Genomic DNA, 25,890 nt, shown 5'->3' with positions numbered 1-25,890 from the left:
ACAATAATGACTTTATTTTAACATAATTAATTACAGACATAAAAGAGCCGGGAAGGGGGTGAGCCCCAGCCTAGCCCCGCCCTGGGGCTGCCAGGAGCGGGTGAGGTGCAGGTGAGGCCTCCCTGATGACCCTCCTTCCAGGGGTCTTCCCATGGCGGGGACCTATTGCTTTAGCAGGGGAGGGGCCACGCAAGCAAGGGGGCGGGGAAGCCTCTGGGCCCCACGCCCCCCAGCAGTGCTGGCCTCCCTCCAGAATGCCAGCTCAGTGCCCCACCCTCCGCCTCTCCACCTCCTTCTTCTTTGTCCAGGGAGCAGACCATCTGGCCAGCCCCCCACCCCCTCTGCAAACCTAAAGGGGAATAAATACAAACTTTACAAAGTAAAAGGGGGTTCCAACGTTGCCCTGGGCCGGGCCTGGGGTCGGATGGGGAGCAGGGCCCCTGCCACGTGGGCCTCACATCATCCCTAACTGCAGCAGCGTGCTGGCATAGGCCATGGGCTTGACGTCGGGATGAGGCTGAGAAACCAGAGGCACACAGGTTAGACACAGACAGAAATGGGCCGGCGCGTGGAGGAGGGTCTTCTGAGCACCAGATGCAGAAACCAGCCCTACCCCTGAGAGCCTCTTCCCCCCGGGGCCCAGGCCAGGGAGAGCAGGGGACCCAAGGGGGTGACTCACCACTGCTGTGAACTGGTGGAACTGGGGCCGCAGGTCAGAGCCCCGGAGGTGGATGTAGGCAGCTTTGTTCCCCATCTGGTCGCTGCGGGGACAAGGGCAGAAGGGCCGGTGTGGTCCATCAGAGGCTGGGTGGGCCTGGGGCATCAAGGAGGAGGCGGGGCAGGGAGAGGGAGGGAGAAGAGCCCTGGACAGAGTCAAGGACACGGACGGACAGAGGCTCACCAGGCAAGAGAGAGGAATCCAGGTGAAGAGGGGCCCAGGGGGCCGAGGCAGGAGGCGTGGGGATGAGGGGGAGAGAGGGCCACGTGGGAGCCGGGGGCGGGGAGGAGAGGGCCCAGGGAGCAGGGCCGGCAGAGGGCCTTCCTGACAGGATGGGCAGAGGGCACGGGCAGCCACACAGAGGCAGGACTCTTGCCAAAACCTGGTCTCCAGGCTGACCATGCCCCGGCTCTAGTCAACAGGAAACACAGGGGACAGAGGAACGTGGTGTCCGGCCACCTGGGGATGGAACGGCCAGAGCACAAGAGACTCTGGTTTCTTCAACCAAAAACCAGCAAGGGGGAGGGCAAGAAGAACAGGCAACTCGAAGATCAGGAGACTGAAAACGTGGCCCTTGTTTGGGTCCTGCTTGGAAGAAATCGACTAAAATGAGACGTTGATGAGAGACGTGGGGAAATGGAACTCTGGCTGGGTTCAGGTGGCCTCTTTAGAAGGTGTGGCAGTGGTATCACAATTACACACAGAAAAGAAGACTTCCTTCTTTCAGAAATATGCTAGGGCAACAACGGGTAGAAGGGAGAGTGCCTGGGGCTCGCTCTGCAATAGCCCACAGTAGGGGCGGCGAGAGCTGGTAACTGTTGAACCTGGGCGACAGGTGCGTGGGCGTTCATCATACTATTTTATCTACTCTTATGTATCCTTGGAATTTTCTATCACAAAAAGTTAAAAAAAGAAAACCACCAGATGGGTGGGGCAGGTGGGGACGTACCAGTAGTTGGGGGCAGAGAAGACGGTGACGCAGCGCCCGCCGTGCGCCACCTCATAGCCCTCGGCCTTGACCTCGTGGCTACGGATGATGTAGTCCAGGTTGTTCTCCTCCAGGAAGGCCTTGGTGACGTCGGGCCCGAACTGGCAACTCACACCCCGCTTACTGACCGAGCGCCCGTTCTGGGGAGACAGGGAGCTCAGGGTGCCTGCTGCTCCAACCCGCCCGCTCTGCCCACAGCCCGCACCTGCTGGCCACGGCCCCGGGCAGACTGACCTGCGGCTGCGGGTCCGACCAGAGCAGGTCGCACATGGGACCTGGAAGGGAGCAGAGGGGAGTGTCGGGGCCTGACGGAGGGCAGGGGAGGGGCCGTCCCCCGCGGGGCAGGCGTGGGGCACGTGAGACAGGACTCTGAGCCGCTGCTCGCCTCCCCGCTGACCTTCCCCCGGGACCAGACCCCATTCAATCCATTAGGGCCCCAAAGCTGGAGGGAGCGTTTCTTTGTTGTTTTTTTTTTTTTAGCCGCACCACGCAGCATGCAGGATCATAGTTCCCCCACCAGGGATGCAACCCGAGCCCCCTACAGTGGAGCGCGGAGTCCCAACCACTGGACCGCCCTGGGGCCAGGGAAGTCCCTGGAGGGAGCTTTTAACACTGCAGTTCTGACCAGGTCCCTCTGTTGCTCAAGCCTCTGTGGCTCCCACTGCCCTAGGAACAAAGACCAAGCTCTTCACCCGGACCTGTGAGGCCTGACAGGGTCTGGTCTCACCAGTCCCTCCGTGCCCCGTGCTTGCCTGGCCGCACTCCTGCGAGAAGGGACCTCTTCCTCCTGCCCTGTCGGTGTTCGCGTGGTGTCCCCAGGAGGCCCTCCCACGGCCCGCCACCTCACCACTCCACACACACCCTCTCCCCACAGCTGTGTGTGGTTAACACTCTGCTGTCTGTCCCCATCACATCACTCCAGGGGCAGCAGGTGAACTCACAAATAAATAAATAAATGACCGCCGTGTGCTGCGGACACTCATGCTCCCCGGCCAGCACTGCCTCACGAGGGAGGTGCACTGACCCAAGTTACAGGTCAGGAAACTGAGGCTCAGCCTTGCTGTCTCTTGCCGAGGGCGCAAAGCCCATCGGGGCAGGGCTGGAGCCCCCGAGCCCCAGGAGGGAGGGGCTGTCCCCAGCCTTCCCCAATCACCTGAATCTGGGGGCTGCCGACTCCGCTCGATCTTCCTGATGTCGTCCAGGGTGACGCCGTCTTCACTGAACAAGCCCCCGTGCATGATCTGGGGTTCAGGTGGGAACAGCAGCGTGAGGGCAGGGGCCAGCCACACCTCAACCCTCTGACTCGCTGCACCTCATAGCGGCGGCGGGGGCGGGCCTGCCTCACCAGCACTTTGCCATTGATACACTGGGCCAGCGGGAGCCACTCGAACACCTCGCTGAAGAGCTCGTACATCTGGGCTGTGTACTTGGCCTTCACCTCACCCTCAAAGCCGTATATCTGGTTCATGTTGTCCGTCTCATGGTTGCCTGGCCGACAGCAGGACAAAGAGAAACCTCAGCACCGCTGGGTGCCCTCTGGCTCAGACCCCGGCCAAGGCTGAAGACAGCCTGGTGGCCCCAAGCCAATGGCATCCACACAGCAGCTCACTGGTCCCTCCCAGAAACCCGGCCCCTTTCTAGAGGGGCAAACGGGCTGAGAAGGCACATGGCCACAAGGCCCAGGCCTGCACTGATCATCACGGAGTGGGTGAGGCCTGGGTTCAGCCCTGGCCCCGATCCCAAGTGACCAGAGGCCTGTCCCTTGCCCCTGTGAGCCTTGGGCTCCTTCTTGAAGGACTTGCCGTACGTTTTGGGCAGGAAGTACCAAGGAGGGGGAGGTATTGACAAAGAAGAGGCCCCCTGCAGAATGCCTGCTGTGGGCCAGCCCCACGCCGTGCTTTTATCTTCCCACCCGCAACCTCATTGCTCCCTCCCGGGGCTTGGGGGAGACAAGGAAGCTGCCAGGCCCCCACGGCTGCAGCAGGTGCTCATCGAGCATCTGCCACATGCCAGGTCCTGCTGCAAGAACCCCCCGAACCTGGCTGTGAACCTGCCCGGTGTCAGCACTCGTGCCCCCAGGAGCCCCCAACCCAGCCCGCTGCCCTCACTTCCTCCTGGTTCTCCCCCTCTCCTGGCTGCACCTTCCGCTCACCGCCCCACCTCTCAGCGGACAGGTCCTCCGCCGGCGGCCCTCACTCCCTGGTGAGCTCATCCTGCCCAATACCACATGTACGCTGAGGAACCCACACTTTACAGCCCCCCGGGTGTCCCCAGACATCTCTCAGTCTCACAGCCACATCCAGAGCCAAGCTCCCCATCTTCCAGCCTACATCCTGCTCTTCCTGTCCCCATATCTGTCAGTGGCAGCCACAGCCCTCCAGATGCTCCAGTCAAAACCTTGGAGTACACCCTTTGACCCCTTCTTTCTCTCACACCCTCATCCAGCCCACTAGCAAACACTCTGGGTTCTACTTTGAAAAGTGAGCCCCAATCCAACCACTGTTCCCACCCGGGTCCAGCCACCACCAGTCTCCCTGCTCCCACTCTCAGCCCTTGGTTTGTTCCCCACACGGAGGCCCAAGGGATCCTCTTAACACCAGAGAGAGCCCCTGACCCTCCTCTGCTCAGAGCCCTCCCATGACCAAGTCCTCACCAGGGCCCACAGAGCTCCATTAACGTGATGCCGCTGCACAGTGCACAACCTGCCCAACCTTACAGGGCAGGCCCGTGCATGATCTCAGTGAAGACACAAAACAAACACACCTGCAACCGGTCCCCACTTCTTAGATAAGAAATGGGAGGCTCACAGAGGAAAAAGCGAGGGCTCTGCCCGGGTCCCCACACTGACCCCAGACCCTGCTGCCTTCCAGCTCACCTCGAAGTAGGTGAAAGTGATCAGGGTACAGGAGCTTAAAGCCGAAAAGGGTGAGGATCACTTCTACGGAGAAGGAGCCGCGGTCCACGAAGTCGCCATTAAATATCTGCTCTGCTAAGGAAAACAAGGGTGGGGGGGACTGCTCCCTCCTCAGCCCCTCCACCCCGGCTCCTGTCGGCACTGCCCTGGGGTCGAGAACGCCAGCAGGGCTTGGGGCATCTGGGCTTTCGTCTCTCCTCACTGTGTAGGTCTGGCCCAGCAGCTTGGCCTCTCCGAGCCTCGGGATGGTACTAAGATCTCCAACCTCGTCTGCTCCTCAGGGAAACTGATGGCAGGGGGGAGACCCCAGGTGGTCAGCCGGCTTCAGCTCTCCCCCCAGTACAGGCCCAAAGCCACGGGGCAAATGGGACACAGGCCCTCCCACCCGACACTGCACAGGCCTGGTAGCCCCACCCAGTGGCCATTCATCAGGCAGTTATAACATGAGCAAATACTTATTCAGCATGGACCGTGGGCCACTGAGCACGTCACAGGTGTTAACACACTATTCCTCTCAGTAGCCCGATGAGGGAAGCCCACTTTACCACTACCTCTTCTCCCCATTTTACAAACGAGGAACCCGAGGAACTGCGAGGTGAAGTGACCTGCCACAGCCATAGCTGGAAAACGGCACAACCAAGAGGGAAGCCAGGTGTGGGCTGGGCCAGGCGCCCCACGTATATGCTCTTGTACCACACACATCCAGCCCTCTTTCAAGCCGGGGAGAAGCTGGGGCTCGGACACACTGGCCACCTGCCCAGGTCACACAGCAGGCGGGGGCTGGCCCTGACCGGTCTGGCCCCAGAGCCCGGAGCGCAAGGCCGCCAGCCGCTCCAGCCCCGCTCAGTGCCAGAGCAAGCACTCAGGCCTCTCCCTCCTCAGGCTCACGCCTGTTTCCCAGGCAGGGGGTCCTCTCCCTCCTGCACCCCACACCCGGGAGGCGGGGCAGGGGAGGGGCCTGCCCTTCCGAGGAAGGATACGTAGGGGTTGGTGTCCGAGGGTAAACCGTTGAGCTCAAATATGTTGAGGAGGTCATAGAACTGGCCGTGGGTGTCCCCGCACACTGTAATCTTCTCTGTCTGGAAGAAAAGAGGCCACCGGAGAGGGAGGGGCCCAGAGAGAGATGTGGGGAGGGGGGAGGAGCGAGGGGAGGGGTGAGAGGTCACAGCAGACCGAGAAGAACCGTGCAGAACACACAGGCGTAAGGCACAGAAATGAAGAGGGGAGGAGAGAGACAGCCAGGAGGAGAGAGACAGGGTGGGTGAGGAGGGCAGACGTCAGGGAGAGAGAAGGCAGACCAAGCCCGGTGGGTCTGTGAGTTTCTGAGCTCCGTGGCCCCTCCCCAGCCAGGGAGCCACCCGCCCCGGCCCGCCTGCCCGCACACTGCCCCCAGCGCGCACCTCTTTGAGCGTGGTCTCCACGAGCGTGCTCAGCTTGGAGAGGACCTCTTTGACCTGTACCAGAATCTGGAAGGCAGGGCAGGCTGTGAGTGGGGCCAGCTGGAGGGCCTGCCGCCCACCCCAGCCCCAGAGAGACTGTACTGGCCAGGAGACGCTGCTGGGCTGAGGGTGAGGGAGAGGCGGGGAGGGGAGAGGAGAGGAAGGGGCAGGGGAGGCCTGGCTGCGCGGGTGCTGGCCGGGAACAGAGGCGGCCCCCAAGCTGTGACCCGAGTGTCCCATGCAGTATTTAAACATCAGGATTATTTCATGGGAAAACCTAGATTCTTGGTTTCTCTTAAAAGAATCAGTATGGATGGACCTAGAGACTGTCATACAGAGTGAAGTAAGTCAGAAAGAGAAAAATAAATACCGTATGCTAACACATATATATGGAATCTAAAAAAAAAAAATTGGTTCTGAAGAACCTAGGGGCAGGACAGGAATAAAGATGCAGACATAGAGAAGGGACCTGAGGACACAGAGAGGGGGAAGGGTAAGCTGGGACGAAGCGAGAGAGTGGCATGGACATACATACACTACCAAATGTAAAACAGATAGCTAGTGGGAAGCAGCCGCATAGCACAGGGAGATCAGCTCGGTGCTTTGTGACCACCTAGAGGGGTGGGATAGGGAGGGTGGGAGGGAGACGCAAGAGGGAGGAGATATGGGGATATATGTATATGTATAGCTGATTCACTTTGTTATAAAGCAGAAACTAACACACCATTGTAAAGCAATGACACTCCAATAAAGATGTTAAAAAAAAAAAACAAAAACAATCAGCATCATGAAGAAACACACAGGATGAAGCCAGATGTGGAACATTTTATAAAACAACTGGCTTGGAAACGTCTAAATGTCAATGTCACGAAAATTTCCCACAAAGGCTTGAGACTGCTCTAGATGAAAAAAAGGTTAAAAAGGCAGGTCATATGCAGTAACTGATCCTTCAGTGGATTCTGGATTTTATTTTATATTTTATTATTATTATTTTTGGCCACACCACACAGCTTGTGGGATTCTTAGCTCCCCAACCAGGGATTGAACACAGGTCCTCGGCAGTGAAAGCACAGAGTCCTAACCACTGGACTGCCAGGGAATTCCCCGGATTTTGGATTTTTTTTTTTTTTTTTTTTTTAAAAAAAACAGCTAAAAAGAATGTCTGGGGGGAAAAACTGGGGAAAATTAAAATATTTGTCTAGAAACACAGAGTATTAGTTCTTTCAGATTGAAGATGACCTTGACAATGTCATGTACACCTGACAGTGTTTGCAAATCTTATGGACAGCCTGTGGACTGTTTGCATTAGTCAATATTATTGTATTGGTACTAAATTACTAAGGTGGGATGACTAAATCATAGTCACGTAGGAGAATGTCCTGTTTTTAGGGGATACAGATTATGATGCAACTTATTCTCAAATGGTCCAGGAAAAAGAAGAAAGTGTATGTGTATATACACACCCATATACATAGAAAGATGAAGTGTGAATGTGTCAAAACGTTAACGGTGAACCTAGGTGTGAAAGGGGTATGATGTTAACCACACTGTTCTTTTGACTCTTCTGTAGGCTTGACAATTTTCTAAATACAAAGCTGGGAAAACAGAGTGTTAAAGAGAAGAGGAGGGAATTCCTTGGTGGTCCAGTGGTTAGGACTTGGCACTTTCACTGCCAGGGCCTGGGTTCAATCCCTGGTCGGGGGATTAAGAATCCCACAAGCTGCACAGCAGGGCCTGGAAAAAAAAAAAAAAAGTAGGAGATGTCCACTTCAGGTCAGAATGTAAAGAGTTTGTGCAAGACTGTCATTCTTGCCCTAATGACGAGAACAAGGCAAAACAAAAACAAAAACAGAGGAACAAACAAAACACCCCCTGAAACAGCTGAGAGCAAGGACACAAAGAAACCTAAATTAATCAAACTGCAGGCAGCAACGGTGGGAAACCCTTCCCTGGGAGAAAGGGGCCATGACTGCATCCCCCCGGGCAGCGCGCCAGGAGGGCAAGACCCTTCAAGGCTGAGGGGAAGCCAGCAGAACCCTCGTGCCTGCGTGGGCTGGCATTACAGAGCCCTGAGGGGCCCCGCCGCAGGCCTCCACCCTCGCCCTCGGATTCTGTCCCACAGCCACCCAGAAGGCGAGGCGCAAGGCGGTGTGGTGGAGAGACGCCATCTGAGGCACAAAAGTGGGGGTGAGACTGGAAGGCAGAGAACTCCCCAGCCACCCCATCTTGGCAGCGGGGCTGAAAATCAGAGCGCTTTCCTCCAGTTCCAAAAGCTGGAGACTTCACAGCATAAAGACATCCCTGGGATTTTGCCAGGGCTAAGATCCCAAGCCCTGCTGACAGGAGAGTCCTGATTCCACTCTAAAGACACCTGAAACCGGCGGTGAACTAAGTCCAATAAGACCTGCCCCTGAACTGCAAATGAGATGGACACACACCCTCACAATAGCAGCCCGACAGAATCAGGTCCTGCCGTTTCCTGAAGGAAAGTTTTGTCTCAGTCGCTACTACTCTTTTACACAAGATGTCTGGCATACAATAAAAAATTATAAGACGCAGAGAGCACACAACGGAAGCAGACCCAGAGATGGTGGAACATCCAGACAGAGACTTTAAAATAACTATGAAAAAAATGTGTTAAAGGATCTAGCAGAAAAGGTAAATGACATGCATGAACATATGGGGCAGAGAGATGAAAGCTATTGAAAAAAATAACCCAATGGAAATGCTAGAAATAAAGAATTCATTTGCAGGGTGCCAGGCACACCACGGGCTCAGCAAGTGTTCGCTGCCGGTACCACCCTTCTCCTCTCGCGCCCTGTGATGGGGTTCAGGCCCGGCTGTGATGCTATCCTGGGGTCACAGGCGCATTCAGCCCTCGACAGGGGCGTTACCTGGTAGGCGCATTTCCGGTGCAGTTTCTTCTGGTCCTTGTACCACTGCATGAGCTCTTTCATGAAAGTGATTGTCACTTTGCCGTCCTCAAGCTTGGGTCCGCTGTACTCATCCTCGATGGCTGGTGTGTGAATGGGGGGATGAGAGTCAGTGGCCATGGCCACTGTGAGGGTGGGAAGTGGGGCCTGGCTCCCAGGCACGGGGCAGACGGCGCTGGACACACAGGTTGAGAGGGGCATGGAGTGAGAGAAGATGCCACTCCCCGGCCAGGTCCTCTCATGGCCCGCTCCTTCCGTTCAGGTCAGCTCAAAGGCCCTCTCCTCGACTGGACTTGATAACACTTGACACTGTTAACTGACTAGTCAATCCTCTCTCCCCACTAGGACACCAGCTCCAGGAGGGCAGGGGCTGTTTTGTTCTCAGCTGTGTCCCCAGTGCCTAGAACAGTGGCACCTATTAGGTGCCCAATAACCATCTGTGGAATGAATGACAGACTCAGCTGAGCGCCCAGAGGACCTACGGACAAACCAGACACAGGAGGCCCGTGACGGGTGAATGCAACTGTGGAGGGCAGGGTGGGTGGTACAGCAGGGAAGCTCGCCCGAATCCGGAACCTCCAGACCCAGCTCTGGACTGTGGAGTCCCCAGAAGCGCAGGCGAAGGAGCAACAGACAGCGTGTGGGGACGGGCACCAGAGGCACCACTGAGCGCCATCCCCCCTGCGCCCCAGCATGCACTGGGAATGGAGGGCTCAGGCAAAGACGAGGAATGCTCTGGGCCGGGCACAGCGGGGCACCCAGGCCTGACTCACTCATGCTCTCGATGTCGAGTGAGTCCACGACGGAGCGCTTGTGCTCGTCACCTGCGATGGCCCGCTCGAAGGCCTTCTGCTTCACGATCTTGTTGCATTCCTGGTATTTCATCTTGGCATCCTTGTCGTGGGGCTTCACCTTCACCACCTGGGTGCGTGGGTGGGTGAGAGGGGAGGGAAGGAAAGAGGCATCAACACCCAGGCCGGGGTCGGGGCCATAGGGAGACGGGGACGCCGCGGCTGCCCTCGGCCTGCCTGGCCCGGGGCTTCACGACTGCCGAGCAGAGCACCCGTGCCGGGTGCACTAGGGGTGCAAGCCTGGGCTCGCTTCGCCTCTAGCCCTCAGCTTCTGCATCCCCAAACTGGGCCTGACAGAGCTGCCCACACAGGGCTGCCGGGTGGGTAAACGTGCCAACCCACGCAGATGCTCTTCATAAATCTTAGCTCTGACCATCATCAGAATAAAACTGGCCCCACTACAGCTTCCTCATTGGAATCAGAGCGGGCTGAGGTGCACTTTACTGATACCGTTACAGTCAATACCAAGGAGGGTGGGATTGACAGGAAAGGGTGGGCCGGATCCAAAGTCATAATTTACAGCCCAGACTCATCTGAAGAGGCAATGACTTGCTGGATAACCCGGACTCGCTGAGCCTAAGTTTTCTCATCTGCAAGATGGGGGAGATGACAGGCTCCACCTGCCAGGGCTGTTGGGGGTGATACACAGGGCCTGGCATGCAGCCTGGGCTCTGTGGGCAGCAGCGGGCACCTCGTGGTGACGTGGCCCTTGTTCAACCTTGGGCTCTGGGGAGACCCAGGACAAGTGAGTTCCCTCAGTTTCCTCCTGTGTAAGGTAGAGGTGACAGTGTGTCTACCCTGGGGGCTGGGAGGACTAAACAAGTGAACACTTGTGAAGTGTGTGCAGCGGTGCCAGGCGTGAGTCAAGTCCACATTAGCGTAGGCTGCTCTTCAATGCCCCCTCTCGTGGGCGGCTGCATTCATTAAATGAGATCGTATGGAGGAAGCGGCGGGCATACGGCTTTGGGACACACTTAGCTCTCAGGAGAAGGAGCCTGTCCTCTCCGCTCTCCTTACCTTCTACCCCGCTTCCTAAAAGCTCTGATCCTCCAAGCTGAGAGGCAGGCAGGGCTGCATTCAGATCCCAGCTCTGCTACTTACTTGCTGGGTGACCCTGGGCAAGTGAATTCACCCCTCTGAGCCTCAGTTTAGTTATCTGTAACTGTTCCTGTAACTATTAGTGGACCCTGCCTGACCTGCGCACCCTGTTGGCCTCCCCAGGAGCGGACTCCCACAGCTCCTGTGCCGGGGGGGCCGAAAGGGGTGTGCCAGGGCTGGCCCTCAAGGGCAGGGATGCCCCCCGGTTGGAAAGCCTGGCAGAGTGAGTCAGAAGCCTGGGAAAAGGCATCTGCTAATAACCCCTGAGGGTCAGTGTGGCTCACGCCCCTGAGAATGGGTGTGCAGGCCAGGAGCGGGGGCAGGAAGCTGGTTCGGGGCAGGCTCAGGCTAGGGCACCCTGCCAGGCAGCTCCACCCAGGGTAGGGGTGCAGTGCGAGGCTTGGGAGAAAGGCAGCACCAGACCTTCCCTGGAGTCCTCCCCACCAAGGAGACCTTACGAGTCCACACCGCAGAACGAAGTCCCAACCACCACTGGGCCTGGCCCACAGGCCCGCCCACCCCTCCACGTTCTCTGTTTGCCCAGCACTACCAGCCAGACCAAACTCCCAAGTCCCCAAGCAGCAGCTCCTTCTCAACTCCAGGCCTCGTACAGGCTGCCCCTGGCCCAGAGCACCTCATTTCTACCTCCAGCGACTTTCTAGCCCCTCCTCCTCCTCCAGGTCTCAGCTCCCCTTTCCCCTCTCCCCCAGGCTGGGTCAGGCACCCCCTCCGGGCTCACACAAGGCCCTGGGCTCCCCCCGCCCGCCCCAGCCCGGAGCACTGCTGGAGATGGGTCTGCCTCCCCACTGCAAGGCGGCCATGGCCACGAGGGCAGGGCTGAGGCCGAGTCCCAGCTGTGAACGAATGCCCGGAGTGGATGGACGCCCCACTAAGCATTCCCTCTGAGCCACTACCCTGTTCGCAGACAGCTCAGAGGCTGGGGTGCGGGATGCAGGCAAACGCCGACGACCCCGGGAACAGAGGGGCGGGAGCAGCGACAGCAGCAGCGGCACTGGGACACAGCTAAGTGTTCGAACGCTCACCACGCGGCTGATGCGAGCAATTACCTTGCTCACTGTATCCTAGAGCAGCTCTATGTGATGTTATCACATCTCCACTTGACAGATTAGGAAACCGAGGCCCAGAGAGGTGAGGTCACTGACCCGAGAAGCCAGGATTCAGCTCTCTCGCTGCTTGAGATCCTGCTCCCCCAGCACGCTGGGATGTGCTCCCCTCCCTACCGCTGCCACCGTCCCCACGGTGCCCTGCGCGGCCTCCAGGGAGACACCGTCGTGGTCATGAGTGCAGGCTCTGGGGCCAGGCCTCCAGGGTCTGCATCCAGGCCTTGCAGGGCAGGCAGCCCTACCTCTCCAGCCTCCCTCAGCTTCTAGAAAGCGAGGGAGGCTGGACAGGTGGAGGGTGGCTGTGAGAATTTAACATCAGGCCCATCACAGGGCCCAGCAGCGAGCGAGCGCCTGTGCCAGGGCCTGGGGCTGCTGCGACTGCTACTATAACTGGCTGCCTGGCTGGGAAAGGGAAGTGACCCTGCCAGGCTCCCGCTCCTGGAAGCGGGAAGGTCGTTTGCTCCAGGTTAGAGGGGCCTAGTGGGTCCCAAGGCCTGTTGGGTCAGAAGCGAATGCTGGACTTTTCTTTAAAAAGTGGGATCTGGGGGCTTCCCTGGTGGCGCAGTGGTTGAGAGTCCGCCTGCCGATGCAGGGGACACAAGTCCGTGCCCCGGTCCGGGAAGATCCCACATGCCGTGGAGTGGCTGGGCCCGTAAGCCATGGCCGCTGAGCCTGTGCGTCCGGAGCCTATGCTCCGCAACGGGAGAGGCCACAACAGTGAGAGGCCCGCGTACCGCAAAAAAAAAAAAAAAAAAGTGGGATCTGGGTTGTATCCATGTCAGTATCCAGATTCTGATAGTGATGCCAGATACGTCACTGGGGAAAACTGGGAGAGTGGGATCTCTGTATTACCTCTTACGGCTGCGTGTGAAGCTACAACGTTCTCAAAATAAAAAGCTGCTTTTAAAAAGTGGTATTTTCAGCTGGGAGTATTCACAGGCAGTAACTACAACGACTCGAATCAATGAAATGATAACACAGGCTTGTGATCCCCACGTGAAGCCACGGGGGCTGCGCGTGTTTGGGAATTGGGAACTCTTCGGATTTTAGAAAGGTGACACAGTGCACCCGCGTGCTGTATGTTACAGGACACCTCCAGCAAGTCCGGGTGGCACCTGGTAACCACACACACTCCCGTTTCTGCAGTGAAACTTCTAGTCGCACTACATGGGGGCAAACAAGACCATCAACGGCCTATCGGTTCAGATCAGATTTTGCCACCAAACGAGTTGCCCAAACTTACCAGACTATTTTTCACAACGGCTCGGGTTTACAACTGAGGTGAAGGAGGACTGCAGTCTGGGAGCCAAAGCTCACTTCAGGGGACCCACGTGACAATGGGTTGTGGGCCATTATGACTATTTCCAATGTAGAGGTGATGGGATGCAGCCCAGAGAGAGGCCACGCCTGCCAGTGGCACATGGGCAACCAAGGCAGCCAGGGGTCTGGGGGAGGCAGTGGGAAGCAGGACACTAGGGTTTTCACCCCATGGGTCGAGACCCTCCAGTGAATTCATCTAGGAGGTCACACCAACACTCCTTCCATAATAAATCAGAGTGAGACCATCGGAGCACGCTGCCCGAGCTAAGGGCGATGATTATGCCACCAAGTCTGGGACCAGGCTGTCCCTTCCTGGCTGCGGGACCTTGGGGCAGTGACGACTCTCTGGGCCTTGGTCTTCTCACCTGTAAATCAGGGATAGTAAGAGTCCCCACTGCGTAGGGTTGTCATGAAGATCACATGAGTTTTCACAGCACGAAGGTCACCAGCGCACCCGGCCCCTGAGAGCGCCGTGTCAGGTGTCAGCTGTGACCGTTCCTGTTACTATCATACGTCCACACCTTAGGGAACGGGCGTTCGTACAGGCTAGCGAGGCAAAACGCACTGCTAACTGACTGTGCTGGGCTATGCTGTAAGAAGAAACCCAAATGCAAACCATATTACAAACCAAACCCCAAAAATCCCAGGAGAGGGTGAGGAGTGCTGAAGGAGTCCCCCAGATCCGGCCCGGGCCCGTGTGAGTCACCACCTGAGTTCCAGCCACAGACGGGAAAGAACACAGGCGGAATCTTCTGAGAAGAGGACCCAATAAGGGGGCGGGGAATCCTGGAGCCAGAGTCCCCCGGAAAGGATGAGCTTGGAGATGAGGGGCATTGGTGGGGGGATTCAACATGGACCCATGGAAAGGGGAGATCAGCTCCTGCCCTGGAGGGAGAGCAGAAGAGAGGTGCCCCCACGTCCCCGCCCCCTAACAAGGCCCTGTGCCTGCACACGGCCCTTCCTGGGGGCCGCAGCCTCTTCCCCAGACACCCCCAGGAGAAAGCGCACCCAGTACTGAGCAGGGGCAGGCCCTACTCTGAACGTACTACTCTTGCCGAATCCTCGCAAGGCCACTGAGGCAGGCTCTGCTGTTCTCTTCCGTTTACAGATGAGGACACTGAGGCCGAAGGTCCAAAGCTCTCAGAGATACACAGCTGATAGCCGGGCGTCCTGACCGCGGAGCCGGCGCCTCCAGCCCCTGCATGAGTGACCTTCAGAATTTGAGACTATGACTCACAGTAAGAAATATATATTTTATCACACCTAATACGCATCCGTATTCACATAAATGAAAAATACTCTTTCACAAACATATACGTACTTCCTCCAAACAATGAACTGCTGTCTTCTTCTCTATTCTATTTGATGAAGACAGAAGTGCTGGTCTCAAACTGTTACACTGACTTCACGGCCCACTAACCATTACAAGCATGGACTATGGGTTCAAATCTCAGCCCTGCCACTTCGCTGCTGGGTGACCTTGGAGGAGGGACTTCCTCTCTCTAGACCTCTTTTTCCTTCTTGCAAAACGGATTGAACGCATTTTCCTTCTTGTAAAAAGCACGTCAAGAGCTCACAGCAGAGCTAGGCCCACAGTAAGTATGCAGGTGAGGAAACTGAGGCCGAGAAAAGAAAGGTCCTTCACCTGAGGGCCCAGGCTGCTGTGAGACACAGCCTCAGGCTCTTCGTTTAACCAAGGTCGCATCTTGGTTCCGCCTCCGAGGATGCCATGACCTAAGAGGGGGCCTGGGCACATCCTCCGTGAAACTCCAGCACGTCCCAAGGTAGCCCTGGAGGCAGAGACTCTGAATGGGGAGCCACCCCAGGGCCCAGCCCTCTGCCCTGCGCCCAGAGTCGGATGAAACGTGTCAGAAAGGACGGCCTGCAGGCGGGCGGCTGGCCCAGGTGCGCAAGGATCTCAGGCTCGTGCAGGAGCTCCCCAGGGCTGCTGGCAAAGCCCTCACAGGGAAATGGGCCGTGACTCAGCCCCCAGGGCATCCGCAAGGCCCGGGAGAAAACTCAGATGCAGTATGCCCACAAGACGGCTGCAAGTGACCTCTCAGCCTCATGGAATATGCGGGGCGAGGCCCCAGTCTGGGCCAGAGCTGTGCCGCAGACCTGTGCTTGGGGTTCCTCTCATCTCCTGCCCCCTCCCATCTCCTCCAGGCCCCTCCCCCCATTTGGGGACCTGCAGGAAAGCCCTGTCCCCATCCAACCCCACCTGTCTTCCGAGTTACTCACTACAGAGCCCTCCAGCCCTATGATCTTTATGCACACCACTTCACCAGAGCCCAACAGCCGCCCAGGAGGTGGCCACTCCTCTTGTCACCACTCTCCAAATGAGGACGCCAAGGGACAAGGGAGAGGTTTGGCTGGGGAACGGCCTGGGAGCCCACGCTTGCAAGGACTCTGTTCTGCTGCTCCTTCCTCCGTCCTCCTCCCGGGGGGTCACCACAGCCCCCTCCTCCATTCTGCCCCTCAGTCTCTGAATTATCTCTTCCTTCAGGCCTCTGCCCGACCCTGACACAGGTGCCCCCGGCCCAGCGCCTGGCTGGAGCCTGCACTTGGCCTGACAGCCGCCCTCCTCTCCGGGCCAGCAGCCAGCCCCAACCGTCTGCCCTGGCTCCCTCCAACTGCAGCCTGTGGCTCTCAGCCTCCCCTGCCGCCTCTCCCGACACAACAGAAGCTGCTCAGAGTGCGTGACGAATGCAATGAAAGGAGGGAGTGCCGGGTGCGTTGCGGGGACGGGGGCAGAGTGCTCATTCATTCAACGAACACTAAGCCCCTGTTGGATGCCAAGCACCGTCCCAATGACCAGAATAAACAAAACCCCTGCTCTCGAGGAGCGACTCTCTCCAGTGGGGAAAGAGCGGGCCGGAGGGCTGGGCTGCCTGCGTTCAGATCCCAGCTCTGCCGTTCGCCTGCGCCTGCTGGTGGGCAGGGGACTTGAGCCTTCTGGGCCTCAGTCACCCCATCTGTACGATGGGAGTAATCACAGTTCCCACCTCACAGGGCTGCCTCATGAGTCCCTCAGCCAGCTGACGAGAAGGGTATCGAACATGCCTGGCCCGAAGGCGTGTGCTCTGGGAGTCCTTACCACTGTCGTTATCATCAGAGCAGTTACAGTGATGGGGTGGCAGATGAGCAAGTGAACTGGTGAATTCTTGCCATCCTCTAGGTCCCCTCCCTTGTCACCTCGTTAAAACACACCCCCCGTTTGCTCCCTCTACAGCATATCACCCTCGTCTATTTTCTCCCAGGCCCATATCCTCACCTGCAACGATTCTGTGTACCCTCACAATGACGGGTTTGCTTTTTGCCCTCCTCCGAATTATGAGCTCCACCAGAAGAGCTGCGTGCCTCTTGTTCACCAACAATAACGGCAACAATTATCATAATAGTTAATTATTACAGAACACTGACTACATGCTAGGGGCAGCTCTACACACTTGGAAAGCAGAGGCTCATTTATTCTTCACGGCAGCCCTGAGAGGTAGGTCTTACTGTCCTCCCACCTCACAGATGTGGGAAAGGAGGCACAGAGAGGCCAGGTAACTTGTCCCAGGTCAGCAGGCGACGATGGCAGAGCTGGGCTACGAGCCCGCTGGCATCTGTTGGATGAGCAAGCGGCAAGGAAACATGTGGCGGCCCCCACGCCTTCCCCGGCTAGTCCAGCTGCGCACAGAGGCCGTCCTCCCCCAGCCCGCCCCCCCGCCCTCAGCACCCGCCCGGCCCAGAAGCTGGGAGCTGGCTCACCCCCCGAGGCCTGGCTCACCGTCTCATAGTCGCGCAGGGCGGCCCGGAACTTGCCCAATGCCATGTTGCTGGCGGCCCGGCGGTAGTAGCCCTTGATGTACTTCTTGTCCATCTCGATGGCCCGCGTGGCGTCGGCCAGCGCGTAGCCATAGCACTCAGTGCGCAGGTAGGCCAGGCTGCGGTTGCCATAGTAGATGGCATGGCTGGGGTTCAGCTCGATGGCCTGGCTGTAGAACTTGATCGCGTTCTCGTAGTCCTTGGCTGTGAAGATGGAGGAGGAGAAGCATGAGGCAAGGCTGCCACCGCCCAGCCAGAAGAGGCCCTGGGCTGGATACTCGCCCAGTCCCCCAATTTACAAATGGGGAAACTGAGGGCCACAGCTGAGCTCAGAAACGTCTCTTCAGCCCACCCCCCTTCCCTGTCCTGACCTGTCCCACCCTAGCACAGGCCTTGTCTCCTCAGGCCCAAATCCCTAAGACCCCAAATCACTTCCACACACCCATCCACCCAACCATCACCCCGCAAGGCCCCAGGTGGACAATACTTCTTCCAGGACTTCAGGAGGGTCTTACTGAATATTCCCCATGGCCCGGAGAGGATATGTTACTGAGTGCCAGACCTGGGCTGTGAACCAGCAAGTGTGAGTCTTCCCTGAGCCCCTTGGTTGTCCAGCCCCCCAAGCAAGTAAACAAGCCCAAAGAGGGGTTCTAGTAGGAGAATAGGAAGTGGGGAAGGAAAAGGAACCTACTTAGGTCTCAAGAAGGGGACACTTCAGCAGAGACCCAAAGGAAGCGACAAACCAGACCAGAGGAAGAGCATTCCCAACAGAAGGAACAGCAGGTGCAAAGGTCCTGGGGGGGCGGGGGAAGGGGTGAGAGAGCATTATGTTCCAGGACCAGCAAGAGGGTGGTGTGGCTGGGGTGGAGTGAGCTGGGGGAGGGCAGGATATGAGGGCAGGGAGGCTGGCAGGACAGATCCCAAAGACCACAGCCAGAGCTGGGTGTGGACATCAATGTTCTAAGTGTGGAGTGACAGGATGTGACATCTGGCCAAGGGGAAAGGTCAATTTTATTTGAAATGAGCTACGGCCATGCCTTGCACGTTACATCTCAGCCTGTGGAATCCTCACATCCCCACGGCATAAGCACCGTCTGGTGCTCACTTTACAGCAAGCCACAGAGGTCTTGCTCAAGGTCAAACACTCAGTCTGTATCTGCAGAGCTGTCTTGGGTCCTGCCCATATGGCTACTCAACAGGCAGGAGGCCGCAGCTAGGAGGTGTGCCCGAACTGCGGAGGCCATGACGTGCCAGGTGCCACATGGGGCTCTTGGTGCATGAGTCGCCTCACCGAACCCTCACGGCAACCCCGAGGACAGCTGCATTAGCCCCATTTTCCAGGCGTGGCTCTGGGAGGGAAACCCCAACACACAAAGTGGCAGGCAGGAACTGTGAGCCAGGCCAAGACCCAAATGCTCCCACTCTCATCCTCCGTACCAGGTGGCCTCTCAGCGGGAGCCTGGCATAGAGACAGGCACAGACACAGGGGCAGGTAGCCTGGGCCCAATTGCTGGCTCCACTCCTTACTAGCCGTGTGTCCTTGGGCAACTTATGTGCCCTCTCTGGTCTGAAGTTTCAGAGTCCTCCAGACACTGAGCCTAAAATGAAAATTCCTGCCCTAACTTCTACTACTCTTTTCTCCAGAGCCATCTGATAAACCATGGCTTTCCTTTGTTTGCTTATAATCCATCATCCCAATTTGAACCTAAGCCCCAAAAGGGCAGGGGCCCCGATTGTCTTACTTCTTTGAACCCTTGCCCTGTCTGAGGACACAGCAGCCCCCAGCCCTGCCCTCCTGGGGCTCACAGTCCAGTTGCGGGGTGGGAGTGACACAGCACACACAGATCCACCCCCAGGCAGTGATGACCCACAGTGTTTTACAACTGGGGCAACCCAGAGGGGATGCTGGAACTGAGACCTGGAGGAGGAGAAAGAGTGAGCCAGGTGAAAAGAATGGAAGAAGAGGATTCCAGGCTTCATGAATGGTTCCTGAATGAAGGCAGGAAGGAATGAAAGAAAGAGAAAGACAGGACACACCTACACTAGAGAAAGAAGCCAGGTGCTGGGAGATGCCAGGAACAATATAACAGCGATTCCTCCTGCAGGCTGACGTCTGGCAATCTTTCAAATGGCTCGGGTGTCACCTCCTTTGGGAAGCCTCCCTTGACACCCAGGCTGGATCAGGCACCTCTCCGGCTGCCTCGGCCCCTGGGCTCCCCTATGCCAGCCCTGCCCCCTCTGGGTAGGCACCGTTAGGTGATGGGTGTGTCCCCCAGGATGGTGAGCGCTGGAGGGCAGCCCAGGACTTCCCAGAAACACGCAAGGGCAGAAGCAGGCAGCCCAAGTCTGACTGACCCTCCCTGGAACACCAACACCTTCGAGGGCTCCTTCCAGCCTCCCGGCTGGGCTCCAAAGGCAGACTGGCCAGCGCTCTTGCCGGGCCGTTCGGCATGCGGTGGGGAGCCTGGTGCCTCGGAGCCGGACATCTGGCTCTGAGGATCCCGACCACGGGACCTTGGGCAGACAGCCTCCCCGCTCTCAGCCTCAGCTTGCTCATCTGAACTGCGGGAACCACAATCGGCCCTGCCTCATGGGCTGGTTGTGAGGGTGAAAGGAACTCCTGGCTGAAATGTGGCTACAGCAGAGAAAGAGGTCAGCAGAGGCTTGTAAAAGAAGTGAATAAATGACTAAATGAAAGGAAGAAGAGACTAGAGCAAACAGTGCTTCGCACAGCCACCCAGTGGCACCAGATCCCAGCCCTGCTCTGTGTGAACGCATTTAATCCTCAAGAGAGGCCCCATTTTAGAGGACGAGACTGAGGCGCAGAGAAGTTAAGGTTTGCCCAGGGGCCACACAGCAGGCAAGAGGAAGAAACAAGATTTGAACCCAGGCAGCCTGAGCTCTTAAGCCTGTCTACAAACTCTTAGACTCAGAGGCCTCCTGGGGGGTCAAACAGAACCCCTCTCTTTTTACAGAAGGGGGTGGGGGGCAATGAGGCCCAGAAAGAGAGGAAGAGAGCTGAACGACATTGGGGATCAGGCTCTGCCCCACCAGGGCCTCTGGAACGGGCCTGAGTTCACTGAAGTGATCCAGCCATGCTGACGGGGGCGGGGGGCCTGGGGCCCCTCTTCTCCCACCATGTTGAGCCCCTGGGCCCCTCTTCTCCCACCATGTTGAGCCCCTGGGCCCCTCTTCTCCCACCATGTTGAGCCCCTGGGGCCCCTCTTCTCCCACCATGTTGAGCCCCTGGGGCCCCTCTTCTCCCACTGGGGCCAGGACGGCTCCAGGTGAGGCTGTGGCTAAGGACTCTGAACGTGGGTGCCAAGCACGTGGTGAGGAAGGGGGATATCCGGGCTGTGCTGCTCACACACCCTGACCTTGGGCAAGCGGTTTCACTTCTCAGAGCCTCAGCTTCCTCTATAAACAAACAGGACCGCTCCTACCTAGTACCTGGGGGAGGATTAAACAAAGTGGTGTACCTGGCCACCACGGGGGCTCAATTCAGGCGAGCTGTAATTATTCTTTTCATTGCTATTCCCCCAGCCCTGGAGACTGGGGCTCTGCGCCTGCAGCTGCCTGCCAAACAGCGAGGGACCTGGACCAGAAGGGGCATTCCCCTCCGTTCCAGCTCAGTGCCAGGACCGCTGGCTACCTGCCCAGTCTCAGGCCTCCTAAGAGCTCAGATCCCAGGTCCTGGAGGGCAAGGAGCCCTTCCCGACGGCCTACTGTTTCCCAGAATTCTTCCCTCGCCACAGCATCACCCCCATACTTGCTGCTCCTCTCGAGCCCCATTGCAGGAACAGCCCCACCTTCCACACCACCCCCAGCTGGAGACTGGACCCTGTCCTGGACACCTGATCCCTCCAGCCCCAAAGCCAGGCAGTCACCCTGTTCTGTCATGTCAGCCTCCGGAACATCCCTCAAATCTATTCTCTCACTTCCACCCCGAGAACCCCTCTCTGCCCTGGTCTGGCCTTCACCCTCTCCTGCCCAGGTTCCTGCCCCAGCCTCCTCCCAGCTCTCCCAGCGTACGCCCCCTCCTGCCGCTCCCGAGGGGCCTTCCTGAAGCACAAACCCAATCCAGTCCTTCCCCACTCAGAACCAGCCACGGCTCCTCGGGGTCGTCAAGTGGAAAGCTCGGGCTCCTGCCTGCAGCCTCACCATAAACTCCTCTGGCCTCTTACGCTCCAGCCCCACTCACTTCCTTGGTGCCAGGCTCACCTCTGGGCCTTTGTCATCCAGCTCTTCCTGCCTGGGGTTCCCTCCTCCCTCTCTCCAGGCGGCCGCTGTCATTCTCCCTCTGAAACACTTCTTGAGTCGATTTCTGTCTCTCCAGCCTAGCGGGCACCACCCCCCTCCCCACTCACCTGTCCACCATTCTAGTCTCCTTCCTGGTCTCCAGCCTTGCCCTTGGGTCCAGTCTCTACAAGGCCGCTGGGGGATTGCCTGCAAACGCGCTAATCAGACAGTGTTGCTCCTCTCTTCAAACCTTCCTTGGCTTCCTACCACCCTTGGGATCATGTCCCTGACCTGCCTCCAGGGCTCTACCTTCCAGCCTCACCTCTTACCAGCCCCACCTCCTTCTCGCTGCTCTGGCCTGACCTGACTTTCCCACTCTTAAAATCTGTTCGTGCTCCCACCAGAGGACAGCTCTCCACTAATGCTCTGGATTCCTCCCATGCCCCACCCCTCCTCCAGGGCTCTGCTGCTGTAGGTCTCCTCTCTCTCCTGCAAGATCAACTCTCTCTCTGTAGGACCATACTCTTAGTCTCTTCTACTCTTAAAAAAAAGCACCCTCCCCCCATTTCTCCACTCCCCCTCAGAACCAAAATTCTCAAAACCCTTGTCAACAATTGCTGTCTCCACTTCCTCATTTCCCATTCACTCTTCAGCGCCCTTCCCTCTGGCTACCATCGCTATCATCCCCTAGAAATTGCTCTGGTCAAGGCGACCACCAACATGTTATGGAGGCAAATCCAATGGTCAATGCTCGGTGCTCGCTTTGGCAGCATCCGACCTCAGGTAGAGCCCCTCCTTCTAGATGCACTCTCTTCTCTCAACTTTCCTGATTTTCCTTCCACCTCACTGACCACTCTTACTCAGCCTCTTCTGTCCTAAACATTAGAATCCCTTGAGGTTCCATACTAGGCCCCTTCTCTTCTGAGGTGACCTCATCCATTCCCAGCGTGTTCCAGTCCACCCATAGGCTGATCATACCCAAATCCCTCTCCAAAGACTTCCAGACTGGCCCGTCTACCTACTCAATGTCTCCTCTTGGATAGCAGAGTCAGATCCATACTAGTCTATGCAGTGACTTGTGACACCCTACATGAACTGGCCCCTGTCCTAAGCTTATCTTGTACCTGTTTCCCTGCTAACTCGTTAAATCTCCAGCCAAGCCAGCCAGTCTCTTTTCATTCCCGACCTCAGGGCCTTTGCACAGGCAGCTCCACCCACCTGGGACACTCCTTCCCAATTCTCTTTCTCAACTTAAATGCCTTTTCCTCAGTACGATCTTCCTTGACCGCCCTCTCTGAAGTACTAGCTTCTAACCCTTATTCTCTACTTCACACTACGTTGGGGTTTTTCCAAAGGACTCATCACAGCTTCTAAGTATTTTAATATTTATCTGTGTGTTTACTCAATGTCTGAGTCTTCTGCTAAATTACAAGCTATATAAGGGTAGGGCTACATCTGTCTCATCTACTGCTACATCCCTAATGTCGAGCATGGTCCTTAGCACATAGCAGATGCTCAATAAACGTAATGAATGAATGAATGAATGGGTGCCCCCACACCTTTCTTTCCCAAGATCCTAAGTCATACTATTCTTGGGATTGCCTCACCTCTACTCCCAGAACCTCCTTTCTCCTGGTGTAACCCCAAATCTCCTACTTCCTTTCCCTCCCATCTAATGATCTGTTCTCCACTCCCATGGTTTCCTGCTCTATTGGGACAGTTCCCCCCTCCCCCCCACTTGATGTCTCTCCACTTGGTAGCGCCATCACTGCTCCGCCCCATGTCACTACTTGGTAGCGCCCTCTTCAGGTCTCACCATAAGCTGGCACCTCTGGGGTCTCACATTTGGTAGTGCCCTCATTCCCGTCCCCCTCCCGTTTCATACTTGGAAGCGCCTTCCTCAGTCTCCCCACTTAGCACCCGCTCCGTACGCCACTTCTAGGTGTCACCCCTTCTCTCAGAAGGCCCCTCTGTCGCCCCTTGGTAGCGCCATCCTCGGCCTCCCCACGCCCAGTCACTTGGTAGTGCCTGCCCCGCGCCCAGGCTGGCGCTCCTCGTTGCCATGGTTCCGCGCGGGCCCGGCACCCCTTGACCTGGGCCGCTCTCCACCCTCCTTCGCTCCCTCCAGGGCGGGCGTACCTTTGAAGTAGTCGTTGGCCTGCGTCTTGAGCTCCTCTGCCCGCTTCAAAGCGCCATCAGCCGGGGGCTCGTCCCGGGGGGGCTCAGCACACTCAGTCCGCTCGCCCTCCGCCATCGCCATGCCGCAAAGCGACCCCCCACCCTGGCAACCGCGGCCAGCGGCACCCGGCCGAATCGTCGCGAAGGAGTGCCGAGTTGCCGCTGCCGCTGCCGCACAAGTGTCGTAAAGCGCGGGCCCTGAAGGCTCCCTTCGCGCGCCTGCGCAGGGCGCTTTAGCCATAGAGCGCGCGGAGAAGGTGACCAGAGGGCCCCCTGACGGCGCCCTTCGTAGCATGAGCCAATGGGGAAGGCGAAAAGGGGCGCGCGGGCAAAAAAGGCCCGGCGTGGCCCCGTCTCCCAAAGTTCCATGTTCCGAGCCGCAGAAGTTTCTCGGGGTTTTAAAGTGGGATTTCCCTGCCGTCTTCTCCCGTTGGTAGGTGGGTTGCGAATGCTGCTGGTGGGTGTGGCTTTTCTGCGAGGCACCACCATGCCCAGCGCGGAACCGGAGCCGGGGGTCAAGCCCTTCTGTCAGTTTACCTGCGTGACCTTAAACAAAGAAATCTTCCCTTCCTCTCTAGGGCCTCACTTACCCCTCTCTGAAAAATGGGCGGTTTCTCAAACCAACACCAGAAAGGGCCAGTGTTTCTAAGTTATTAATTAAAGGTGCCCTGGATCCCCTAGCCCTGAGCTAGGCTTAGAAGTTTGTTGCACCATCTCCTTTCTCCTTCCTCACGCCCCAGTCACCAGCCTTCCATGGCTCCTCAGTGCCCTTAGGAGAAAACCCAGACTTTTTCTGATGACCTAAGAGACCCTGAGTAGTTTAGCCTCAGGCAACATCTCCAGATGCCACTCCCATCCCCAATCTTCATTCACGGTACACCATTCCAGACTATCCTTCCTAAACCCACAGCCGCTACTCAATACCGAACTGTAGCACTAAATCCTTTAAGGCCCTGCTCTGGCTCCCCTCCTGGAGATAGCACAAGCTCTCCCACCCCCAAAACTTCTTGTCCTGGCAATCTGACCCTACCACATCCAACAATCACCCGAGAAGGTAAATACTAGTATCGTCTCCACTTTACAGATAAGGACACTGAGATTTGCAGAGGTCAACGTATTTGCCCAAGGTCATACAATAAGAAAGTGGCAGAGCCAGAACTTGAACCTGTCCCACCTAATTCCTGTGCTCTTAATTCCTACTCTACTGTTCCTGTGTGCTCCAGAGCCTACGCTGGGGGTTAGATTTTTTTTTTTTTTTTTTTTTTTGGTGTGTGTGGGAAGAATGCCATAATGGATTTGAATCCTGGATTCGAGTCCAGCACAGCCCTTCCCTGCTGTGTGACCTCGGGCAAGTGATCATCCTCTTTGAACCTCAGTTTCATTCACTGCAAAATGAGGATAAGAACTGCCTATTGTACAGGATTAGAGGAGAGTTTGATAAGATCACGTAAGTAAAGTGACAGAGGGCCTGGCACAGTGTAAGTACTTTTTATATCCACCCCGAAGTACTCAAAGTGGGACAGAGTACCTAGAGCTGATGGGGGGTGGGGCGGGCAGCTCTCAGGAGGTTGTGGGAGGACCTCACCCAGCTGAGGTAGGCAGGGAAGACTTCTTGGAGGAGGGGATGTCTGAACCAAGATCTAATGTATGAGTAGGAGATAATCAGGTGAAGAGAGGGGAGAAGAGAGAAAGGCATTTAAGGCAGAGGGAACAGCAAGTGCGAAGGCTTAAAAGTGGCTTTCTTTTCTTTTTTTAAATTTTTATTTATTTATTTATTTATTTATTGCCACACCGTGTGGCTTGCGGGATCTTAGTTCACCCCAAGCAGGGATTGAACCCGGGCAATGGCAGTGAAAGTGCCAAGTCCTAATCACTGGACCACCAGGGAGTTCCTAAAAGTGGTTTTCTTCCTTTGAAAAGATTACTTTGTGGAACATAGGAGAGGGGTTATGAGGGTGACATGACAGAACAGGCACACCCGTCCACACAGGAAGCTGTAGACACAAAATCTCTCTTTGGCACGTGCGCACGCGCGCACACACACACACTCAAGTACAGAGAATCATGTCACAGAGACAATACACAGAATTATACTGTCACACAGTCCCATACGTGCATCTAGAATCACACCACCACACAGACAACACACATGTACCAAAAAAAAAAAAATCGCAATGCCTCCTACACTCAGGAACACAGAAATCCACAGTAACGAGAAACACACATAAGGCTGAACCATTTCACCCAGACAGTAACACATGTAGGAGGAATTACA

General features: G+C 56.9%; 1 protein-coding gene across 2 annotated transcripts; it reads right to left on the bottom strand.

Annotated features, from left to right (window-relative positions):
* Positions 1 to 23,758, bottom strand: PPP5C (protein phosphatase 5 catalytic subunit). Of its 2 annotated transcripts, none has more exons than XM_082862422.1 (13): positions 23,577 to 23,758; positions 17,161 to 17,402; positions 9,766 to 9,913; positions 8,954 to 9,075; positions 6,021 to 6,086; positions 5,601 to 5,699; positions 4,582 to 4,687; positions 3,052 to 3,194; positions 2,860 to 2,947; positions 1,941 to 1,981; positions 1,668 to 1,846; positions 680 to 761; positions 1 to 517 (listed from the first exon to the last, which is right to left on the bottom strand). In XM_082862422.1, the coding sequence occupies exons 1-13, from the start codon at positions 23,695 to 23,697 to the stop codon at positions 455 to 457; spliced, it is 1,500 nt and encodes a 499-aa protein (XP_082718548.1). In that variant the 5' UTR covers positions 23,698 to 23,758; the 3' UTR covers positions 1 to 454. The 2 variants fall into 2 exon arrangements, with proteins under 2 accessions (XP_082718548.1, XP_082718547.1); XM_082862421.1 differs by having other exon boundaries at positions 1 to 349.
* Between the last annotated feature and the right edge of the window lie 2,132 nt (positions 23,759 to 25,890).

Source organism: Leucopleurus acutus (assembly GCF_964270905.1).
Source record: "Leucopleurus acutus genome assembly, chromosome: 20".
Taxonomy (NCBI): Eukaryota; Metazoa; Chordata; class Mammalia; order Artiodactyla; family Delphinidae; genus Leucopleurus; species Leucopleurus acutus.
Note: the sequence above shows the minus strand (reverse complement) of the source record. Positions and strands in the feature narration are given on the sequence as shown.

What these genes read in the sequence shown, in the direction of transcription:
- PPP5C (XM_082862421.1), bottom strand. Translation starts at nt 23,697, where the DNA reads ATGGCGATGGCGGAGGGCGAGCGGACTGAGTGTGCTGAGCCCCCCCGG. An exon ending in TGGAGACCACGCTCAAAGAG is followed by an intron (nt 5,700 to 6,020) that starts GTGCGCGCTGGG and finishes CTTTTCTTCCAG; the next exon opens with ACAGAGAAGATTACAGTGTG. An exon ending in TTCTCTGCCCCCAACTACTG is followed by an intron (nt 762 to 1,667) that starts GTACGTCCCCAC and finishes TTGTCCCCGCAG; the next exon opens with CGACCAGATGGGGAACAAAG.